The sequence below is a fragment of the Protobothrops mucrosquamatus genome, unplaced genomic scaffold (assembly GCF_001527695.2).
Source record: "Protobothrops mucrosquamatus isolate PMUCROS unplaced genomic scaffold, P.Mucros_1.0 scaffold1115, whole genome shotgun sequence".
Lineage (NCBI taxonomy): Eukaryota > Metazoa > Chordata > Lepidosauria > Squamata > Viperidae > Protobothrops > Protobothrops mucrosquamatus.
In genome coordinates this window covers 69,083-80,068 of record NW_015387334.1, presented here as the reverse complement: position 1 = coordinate 80,068, position 10,986 = coordinate 69,083, and the positions used below count along the sequence as shown (strand labels likewise).

The following is a 10,986-nucleotide window of genomic DNA, read 5'->3' as shown; positions in this document are numbered from 1 at the left end:
ATCAAGTTTTCTTCTCTTTGTTCTGTCTGACTGGGATAGGCTGGACGCCCTTGTCCCCTGAAGCTTCCCCTGTAACTTCTTTGGAAAGTCCCACTAAATCCTCTTCCTCGTCCTCTTCCATACTGGCGAGATTGCCCTTTAGGTTGGCCATTCCTTTGGGGGCATTCCCTTTGCCAGTGTCCTTCCTGTTTACAGATGGCACATTGGTTTGGTCCGATGTGCATTCCTCCTAAGGCTATTGCTAACATTTCAGTCTTCTTTTTTTCTTTTTGATCTGATTTACGTTCCTCTTCTTTTTCACGATTACGGAAAACTTTCTGAGCTATTTCCATAATCTCTGCTATATTTTTCCCTAAGGCCCCTTCTGTGCGTTGTAAGTTTTTCTTTATGTCTGGGGCACTTTGGGTGATAAATCTTTCAATTAGGAGTGGGCGATTGTGTGCCAACTCCATATCAAGACCTTTATTTATTTTATAGGCTTCTATCAGTTGGCTGAGAAAAGCGGTTGGTGATTCATTTTTTTTTGCCAAATACTAGTTACTGCAGCATAATTAACTGGACGGATTGTGTCTTCCCTCAGAGCTTCTAAGCATAAAAGCCGATAATTCTGCAACAAAGTTTGGTGTTGTAAATTGTTAGCATTCCAGTCTGGTCTCTCTTCTACTGCTGAGGTATCTCTGTCCGCTTGGTAATTTGCTCCTCCCTCAGCATGTCTTCTGGCAAGTACTTTTAATTTTCCTAACCTATATTTTTCCCTTCCCTCCATATCCAGTAAGGTAGAAATAAGTTGTTGCATATCATCCCATGTGGGGTTATGCGTCTGGATAATAGTAGAGAATAAATCTATTATTTCTTGAGGCTTTTCTGAGAATGGTCCGTATTGCTGATGCCAATTGAGTAGATCAGTGGTTGTAAAAGGAACATACTGAAGCATCGGAACATTGGAGTTGTTTGGTCCAGGGACCAACACTTCTCTTAGAGGGGCTATTGTTTCTTCTGTTTTTGCCCTTCTAGTTCTAGTTCGACTAGAAACTGATGTTTTGCTTTCATCTTTATCCAAGTCCTGTGTTTTCTTCTGAATACTCTGTTCTTTTTTTTATCTCTTTTTCCACACCGGCTTCTGGTTTAAGGTGGACTTCATTCCTTTCAACCGGAGGGGCCTCTAAGGGGAGGGGGTTGCTGATATATTCCCCCTTCTTTTCTTCTAGGAACATAGGGAGGGGGTCTGGCAACTTCCTTCCTTTCTTCCTGGCTCAAAATCTTAGCTTTTGTCTGAGGTTTGGCTTTTTGGCTTGCCAAATATATTTTAGCACATTCTATCTGACACTTTGCTATCCATCTAGGCTTTTCTGCAATATTAATGTGCCATTGGTCTATATAGGGATATTGGTCCCAATGACCTCTTCCAGTTACAATTTGATGAACCCGTGCCACGAGTTTGGGATTCGCCGATCCCTCTTTGGGCCACCCTATGCCAAAGGTGGTCCATTCAGATTCACATAATCTTTTTAATATGGCTGGATTTGGTCGTGGGTCCCTATAATCCCTAGAAAAACCCTTTTTAAAATTTGCCAACATACACTGGAGTGGCGTCTGACCAACACCCTTCTTAGTCTGTTTTCCTCCCATTCTTCCTTAACACACTACCACCGACCTGAAGTGCTGGACGTTCCAACGGTCACTCTGCAGGAAATGCGATGGTTTAACCACCCACACAATCCTACCTATTGAAGACTTAAGGATGCCGCCTTGTCTTCTAGGGGTTGATCAGTCCCCTCTTCTGATCCAAACGGGATCAGGTATCCCCTTTTTTATAATACTTGCCTGCAGACGTTCCAGACCCTTCTGTGGATTAAAAGACCCACCTGCTACCCTCGGTGGATCCTTGACTGGAGTGCTTTGCTGGTGGGTGATTTCCCCTCCCTTCCCGTCGAGGTCTCCCCGTAGTCAAAGGCCATGGAGCCGGCTTGGAGAAGTCATCGTTAGGAGAGGGGTTTCCCCCAGGGCAGTCCGTCTGGCAGGTCAACGGCCTCTTCCTAAGAGTCCCATCTGGAGATGCCAACATTCTTGTGGAAAATGAAAGGACTCTTATGAATTCCAGAGGGTTTTAGCAGAGAGATTTATTTGCACAGGTTCAGAAGCAACAAAGACAAGCAATTCTGAGCAAGGAGGGCGGGATCAGATTTCAGTTTTATACTTTCCTTTTCTCAGGAACAAAGGACTACACATTGTAATACACATTGTAATACATTAGGATCGTTTCTCACGGGCATACAATGGAGGTTTTGCTACATACATTGTATCCATGTGCAATGCGCTTTTGGTTAGTCACATATTACTGACACAGAATTTTCCCAGTGATTATGCATTACATCACTATTCTAGTAATTATGCAGACAAATCATTATTCCAGCAATTGTTTATTATTCTACCTTATTATACCACATTAATAGAATATAAATTATCACAGCCTTTTTCTTATTTTCTTTGTGTGATAACACAGGAGCATAAATATCTAACAGTGGTTTGTTAAAAGAACTGTGGTTTAATATACAATATGAAATAACAACATTCAGAGAGCATACAGAATACAAGGTAGTCAGTTATGTACAAAACAGTTCAAGTGAGCTAAAGATTCCAACTGTCATTTTCCTCAGACAGTCTCTTAAAGGGATACTACCCCCAAAATACTTTGCTGACTCACTTTCTGTATATCATCTCTGCTGGTCAGTTACTAAATTATAATTACCTTGACAGTTCCTAAGTGTTCTCGTTCAAATCCAGCACTGCCCAAAAAGCAGCTTTGGGAGCAAAATAAGTTGATTGTCAGCAGGAGAGAAAGATCATCCTGCCGTTCAATACACCATTTAAGAGGAAGACCCAATATTGAAATACTATTAATCATATTTTTTCCCTCCATTCTACTTTTTGGGGGGTATTGTTGTTTCTTATATAGTTTTTAAGTTGTCCACGTATTGTGAGTTTGTTTGTATTGTGGGCTTGAAGTATTTTGTATTTGCGCAGGACAAAATGGAATGAATGAATGAATGAACGAACGAATGAACAAATGAATGAATGATAATTATGCATTAAGTTTAGAAAAGCAAATATATGGTTAAATTGAGATTTCTTTTATTTGCCAAATGTTAGAAGCCAAATAGAATTAATTACAACTTAAATTTGATTATTTTGTCAGAAAAATCCAGACACCTTCAAATAAATCCTATTCATATCAACAGTTTGAAATACAATTTCATAGGTATATATGTTATGTACATGAATTGTAATGAAGTGCTCCTTTCTAAATTTTACTGGTCATTTTAAAGCAAGAGGCAGCATAAGTATTCCTAATGTCTATATCAGTTATGGCGAACCTTTTAGAGACCGAGTGCCGAAAAACCACCCCGCCCCCGCCCTGCCAGCCACCCCATGCCCCGCCTGCCCATAGGGCCACCCGCCTCCACGGCCTGCCGCAACAGATCACCCAGGTGGATCAGCAGTGCCATGGTGGCCACACCCTCCACCTGCGCCCTGCAGCATCATCTGCGCACGATGGAGTGCGATGGCGGAGTCTTGTCCCTGCTACCCGGCTGCCATGTCCTTGGTTGCTCTGCTCTGTGCGGCCGCACCGGGGGGCAACTCTCCTCCGGGGGGGCTGCTGGTGAGGAGGGGGCCGTGGGGGGAGGCAGGGCTGGGACGAAGGCACGCGTGCCCACAGAGAGGGCTCTGAGTGCCGCCTCTGGCACGCATGCCATAGGGTCACCACCACTGATCTATATGTTTGCTTGAAAAATAAATAAATAAAAGTAATGTTGACATTTGACCACATATAATTTCTACTGAAAATTGCCAAAATGAAGTAAATGACAGTTATAAAAAATAATATATATATAATGATGAACAGTATACAGATTTTTTAAATAGTATACAAGTATATGAACAAAATATATATCAGACTCACATTTTTAAAAATAGTGCACTATTGCTCTTAATTTTTATTTTTTCTTCTGTTCTTTCTCCCTTACATGCTGCAGTTGCTAACATATTATGGAGAGAGGAAGGTACTATTATTTTTTTCTCCTTTCTATAATAATGAACATGTTTCATATACATGTTATTTCTTTCAAGCACACAATAGCTATAGTTATTATATTTTAATTATGTCTTCATTATTTTAATTATGTCTTCATAAATTGCTGTTTCAATTTAAATTGCTTGTCATTGCAAATAATGTAATGTGGTTATTTTCATTCAGAGAAAAATTCAGTATCTATGGCCCATATTATATGTATTATCACAAGCAAATTCCAATGGAGGATTTTTTCCCCCTAAATATGCCCTTCTGCTTTCATAAATCATCCAGCTAATCATGTTATATATTGTCAGAATGTTGACTAAGGGATATAAATCATCTTTTTTTTTTAAATAAAGAATGATATATTGTGAATCTTCTAAAAAAAATTGCATTATCTGGTATCTTGAAGTTACAAACCTTTGATCTTTTAAACTTGCAAAATTGCCAAATAGATAAAAAGGAAACTATAGAGCTTCATGCCTAATAAATTGCTTCTAATAAATAATATATAAGAATGGACTTAAAATTTAAATATATTTTAAATAGAAATCTCGCAATTTAAAAAAGATGTTTCTTGCACACAAATCCTGCTTGGATTATCCCAATGAAATATTTTAAGCATCAACATTCAACTTAAATGCATATGATACAGCAAAGGACTAGTTAAAATTTTGAAACAACATTCCAAAAAGCTGATGAATTGAACTCAAGTTTAAATAACAATAAAAGTGATAAGAGATAAATCTTTTAAAACATATAACATTTTATTTGTGTTTCATAGAGCCTATGAAACACAAATAATATATGTTTTAAAAGATTTGTGATTTTGAAATATTAAGTTTTACTGAATCTGATAGTAAGACTCATTCACAAGGTCATCTTCTTTTTATTGTCTCCTACTCCTTTGCTTCTAACAGCAGTTTGATCTGCAGATATTATTTTGTCACTGTTCCATAGGGTGAAAATATTCACTTATTGATTTCTTTGAACAAAACTATAAAAGCTGCCTAGATTCTTCCAACTCATGCTCCAACCTCTTAACTATAGTATTTTATTAATTTAAATTTATTTCCATTTGATATAAGACAGGGATATGTTAAAATGAATCATAGAAACATGGAGAAAGATTGGGGACACATTGAACCCTTATATGTCTTTGATATTGGTAACGTTTTTATTCTTTCATAGTCAGAACAGAATACCAGAGTTGGAAGAACCTTGGAAGTCTTCTAGTCCAACCCCCGGCTCAGGCAGGAAACTCTATATCATTTCAGACAAATGATTGTCCAATCTCTTCTTAAAATTTGTCCAATAGAAGACAACATATGTAATTCAAGACTGAACTGTTGGGTTCTTAGTGCTCTCTAAATCTGATTGTTCTCTTGTAGATATTTCATTATCATATTAGCTAATGCCATCAATGTGAAGGGCAGTGGGTTTTATTGGATGTTTATATGTAGTAGCTTGGCCTCCCTGTCATATTGTGCTTCCTTCTTTATGGTTCCTTAATTAGGGTATGGTTTCCTCCTGATTGCTTATCTAATGCTGTTTCCTGATTCTTTTAGTGTTGGCTCCTGGGCAAGAGGAAGCGCTGGGGATGGAATGTGTTCTAGGAGATTTGTTTCCTTCCTAGGGTTTTAACTGTGTTTTTAAAATGTTTATTTCTTCATGTCTATTGGTGATTGATTTGTCTGAATGTCAATCTTGTAGAAATTCCTTAGCATTTTGTATTTCTTTGATCTAAGCTCTTCAGTTTCCCAACTGAAACTGGCTAAATCTGTTCTGTTACAAACTTAAAGAGTTTTCATTATGTGTTCTTTCTGCCCATTGGTATGGATTCAGTCTGCTAGTCTTCTACCTGTCTGCCTACATAATGGATGTTACATTGTATGCTTTAGATAGTTTCAGAAACTTGGGTCTTTAATGTACCATAGTTTTATCTGCTAATAACAATATCCAGGAAGATAGTGCATTGTTGTTTCCTTATTCTCCTGTACATTTTATTATTTTATTGATGCTTTGATTGTCTTCTCTAATTGCTTCTTTTTATTATGATGAAAGTGTTATTTAAATAACAGAACCATATTTTCACTTGTATGTGTGAAAGTGTTACTGCTACTAGACATTGCATCATAGTCTCAGCTATGACTCCTAATAGTGGTATTTCCATGGGTGTTCCTATTGTGGGAAGTCAGCCCCCCAGAGAAGGAAATATTAAAAGGATTAAAAGAAATATTAAAAGGATTTTTAAAAGCAGAAGCCAACCCTGCCCCCAAGTCTCTCTGCCCCAAGCAGGAGCCAGCCCTATACAAATGCAGATGTAAAACGATCAGGAAAGTTGGAGCCAGAAACTCAAGAAGACAAAGACCTAAAATCTGCATACCTCACCCAAACTCTAAGAGTCATTAGCCTAGCCCAGGGAAGCAGGATATGACTTTTGGGGCATAGTAGGATTAAACCACAGATACCAAGGCCCAGAAAAGCATACTCAGACTCAGTTCAAAGTTCATACCACAGGAACAGGAAACTATTCCAAACAAAAGGCTTTCAGAGGGTATAAAAACCTACTCCACATGTGCTCAGCCCTTGATTTCTCTCCTCCTTCCTGCCAGAGCCATTTTTCAGTCTGGCTCTTCAATAAACTGCAACCATCTTCCTAAAGCAGTCGCCATGTTGTTTATTTATCCCCGGCTTGGATGAACTAGGATGAAGACTTTTCTTTCAACACTATGTTTAGTATATTTGTTGATTGAGCTAAAAGTAGGTGGCAAGATGAAGGTCAGTTTATGAGTTCCATGGGTCTTGATATTTCAATCTTAGTGTACTCTGAAAGTGTTAGAAATCAAGGAAATTTCTAAATGGGAGTAGAAATGCAATAAGAATTTTATATCCTTGTAAATTGCCTATAGTTATTGCAGGCTTTGTATCTGTGAACGTTTGAGCAATTTGTGGTACTTAAAATAATTATATGAAGCAGGGAGTTTCCCATTATATCCTGACAGAAAAAAGTTACAAAGGATTTTACATTTGGTGTGTCCCTGTCCCTGTATCTGTTAACCAATGGATACTAGTCTGAAGGAAATATTTAATGTCTTTCCTATCCTAGAAAAAGTGGGAAGTACACCCCAAAATGTACTGTGACCAGAAGTGTATGCCATATTTTTAAATATGTTGAAAACCTAATTTACTGTATACCCAAGTAAACCAATCTCTTTGGAAGGTAGAAATTGTTTCTTGGTGTTTTCTCACAAATTAAATTAAATTCATTTCCATTGCTGGATCTGATCCTAAAAAGTTGTACAAAAATTTACCAGGTCAGAAATCCAGTCCTAAAAGTATATGTCCTGCTCAACACTAGTTTTCATTTTGGTATCCTTTGAGATATATTATCTTAAAAAATACCATCCCTGGCACTCTAGTTGTCAGATATAGATGGTCCACTAATACTTACACTGGCAGAACTATGTTCTCCGAGATTGGACAACCATTTGTCTGAGTTTCCTGCCTGAGCAGAGGGTTGGACTAGAAGACCTCCAAGGTCCCTTCCAACTCTGTTATTCCATTCTATTCTAAACTAAAGTCAAGTCATGATTGACTATATGTAAAAATGCTATTTTAAAAGGCATATTTTAAAATACTATTATTTTTTTCTATGGCATCACAGAACTTTAATTCTTTTTAGTCTCAGATATAGGATAATGACATGTACAGTATAAGAGTTTGTTTCCATTTTACTTAAAAATTTTCAGAGTGATATTCATAAGGTCATTTGTTTGTCATTGAGAGTATTACATGAACTCTTGAATTTACATTTTAAAAAACCCTATAGAATCAGACTTACTAACTTCTCATGCATTAACAAATCACTCTCTTTGGCTTCTAATTAAGGCTCTGTTTAATAAACATTAACATGTTTTTTGCTCCTAAGGTCTGGGAATTGGTAATATGTTCTATGTGTTTTATGAAGATGGAATCAAAGTGATACAACCAGTAGAGTGTGAATTCCAGAGACACATTAAGCCTAATGAAAAGCTCCTTGGATTTCAGGCAAGTATTCTTGAAATATAGTTATTAGGTTTTTATTTTTTACCTCAGTAATGAACTCTGCCAAACACTGAAGATGTTCTTTCAAACAAAAGAATGAAATACGTTCTTCATTATCAGTGGGGTTTTTTTTAAGTGTTTGTTTGAGTTTTGTCAGTGATCCTAATTCCAAGAAAAAATCCTGGTTCCAAATAAGTGAGAATATAATAGTGGTATTAATGCCATTCTATAAAGGTTTCCTTAAATACTTGCAGATGATGTATTACATCAAAATATCATATCATCAGTGTTAAAATATGGGAGTGCAACTTATAGCAACGTTAAGGGCTATCATTGGCTTTGAATGATATGTCAGAGTGGTGTATGTAAATATAGATATAGCAGACTAAAGAAGTCACACATCTGGAAGAAATATTAAATTAGATTTAATTTAAAATTTATATTGCTTAAAATTAGACTGAATTAAATATTCAATTATTATTGATGTTTATTGATAAATTCTAGTACAGCATAATAAAGTATTGAGTTAAATTTCTCATAACAACATATACACAAACAAAGCTCTGAGATTATGATCATTTTTCTCATGTCATTTTGTAATATTCTGTGAAATCTAGATTGTGAATAAGGTTTTCCAATAAGGCACTTTTAAATCCAAATCACTACCTAAAATCTTAGATTTTAGAAAGAATTGAAACTGATGGAAAGATTTCTTTTTCCATTAGATTTTTTTTACTGCTATGAAAATATTAAAATATTTCCAAACTTCAGGCTTGGAATTGTGACTCAAAAGGAATGGGAAAGAAAGAGGAAAAGAAGGATGGAAAAAGTTTCTCCCAACTGTTTAATAGACAAGAGCCCAATCCTAATTCTGTATTCTTTTAAAATAAAATGCCCAGCTAAATATATTGGTAATTAATTTATATTGTTTTATTACTTCATCTTCTCCAGAACAATATTATTATTATATTTATTTCCCCCATCTCATTTTGAAGTGACAGATGGGTGGCTTACAGCATAAAAACATTAAAATCAATGATAATAAATATTCCTTAAAATGACAATACCATCAAAGTAAAATCATGGTCACAAGATGGAGAAGGCAGGAACGAGATGCACGGGGGGGGGGGGGAGATGGGATTAGCTCTTAGTTAATCAACTACCTCCAGTGTGATGCTCCCCTTTGGGGCCTCAAGTGATCTGGAAGAACCAGGACTTAAGGGTCTTAGGGAAGGGTGGAAGGCGATCTCATTTCAGGGGAAAGATAGTCCAAAGGGCAGGAGCCACAGCATAAATGACACTCAATACACATTAACTTTGTGAAAACATACTAAATCCCAGATGAAAGTTTTTTATCCTACACTTCCAGACATATTTTATGTTTTATATTTTGTCGGCAATTATTAAACAGTAATACTGAATTACCAATGAAAGAGATAAAATTAAACTAAAAGAAAAGAAAATTGTATTGCATCACGGTTTATTTGGAATTATTTTAAAAGCATTATTCCAAGGCTCAAATAACTCCTGTCTGTGCTTAGGGTAGTCTGATTTTGATATGAAAGGTGTTCATAAGAATTGTTCTTAATGGTGTTTGCAGCTCCATAATGGAGCTGTTCCATAAGGGTAGAAAAAGAAAAATTTAAAGGAAAAACTTTGCAATATATGGAAGTCAAACTCAAAGTCATGATTCACTTGACCACAAGACTGCAGTAAAAAAGCTGTCTAAGCAAACATTTATTATTTTTATTTCTTTTTCTTTGTGCATCTTTATTATTTTTAAGCCTACTGCTTAGGTTTAAAAAATAAAAACTTTTAACTGTTTCCAACCTATAGTCTTTAAATCAACTTCTTCATCTATACCACATGCAAAGATAATTTTTTGTACAATATGCTGTGATATGTTGTAAAATTGCAATCCTTCTCAAATATTGAAAAATCCTTTGATGAAGAAGTCAGTTAAGTTGTACATTTTACTGAATTATATGTTGTTTTAATATGCAGGTTTCTAATGCTAATGCAAATTTTAAGGTAGAGAGTTTTATGTAAATTTAGTATTATTTGTCCTAACTAAACATCTACAGGATTTCAGATATCCAGATCTAAAAGCACTGGATAGGTCCTAAGAATTAGGGCCACAAGAAAAAACTACACTATTAATATGTGCATGCTGTTTAGATTTATACATCAGTGAACAAGGTGTTACATACAATATTATTGTTATTATTATTCAGAAAAATTACCCAAGCAAGGTGGAAATTTTACACAAATAAGAGGACAGATTACATTCTACTTTTATCATGCAATGATAAAACAGAAGTCAAAAAAGTTCACTTTTAAATACAAATGTTAAATATGGAAAGGATAATCCCTCTCAGATATGATGTGAATTAGAAGAGTTTGCATCTGCTTTTAAAACAAAGTTGGTGTGAATAATAGGGCAGTACAAGTATTTCAAAAAGCCTATCACAATAAGGTGGTGTAGTACTTCAGATCTGATTTCAAAATAGTATTTAAAGACTCACAGAAGCACAGGTGCCACGAATAGGGAATTGAAAAATGTTAAATTGAGACGATTTTTAAAGGGGTGTTTTAAAATTTTTTTAGGGGGAATGAGGGAGGTTGGGGGGGTGGGTTTTTAGGGGGAACAAGGGTGGCTGGGAGGGGGGGTTCTCCTTAGGTCAGGACCAGCCATGTCTGGGGGTTGCGGTGTAGAAAGGGTGGGGGAGGAGGTTGGGGGGTGGAGGGAGGAGAGAGGTATCAGTACGGTCAGTGGGAGAGGCAGATATGGCGGGAGCAGAGGACCATATCAGGTTAGGGGAGCACGCACACGCTATTTACAAGCTTGTGGGTGCTCCGGTCCTCAG

The 10,986-nt window shown here is 36.4% G+C and overlaps 1 protein-coding gene across 1 annotated transcript in view; it reads left to right on the top strand.

Annotated features, from left to right (window-relative positions):
* Positions 1–10,986, top strand: part of FSTL5 (follistatin like 5) — a 340,144-nt gene that overhangs the window by 287,515 nt on the left and 41,643 nt on the right. The window contains 2 exon segments of the mRNA XM_015820299.1: positions 4,035–4,061; positions 8,004–8,122. Of these exon segments, the coding sequence (XP_015675785.1) occupies positions 4,035–4,061; positions 8,004–8,122 (146 nt within the window).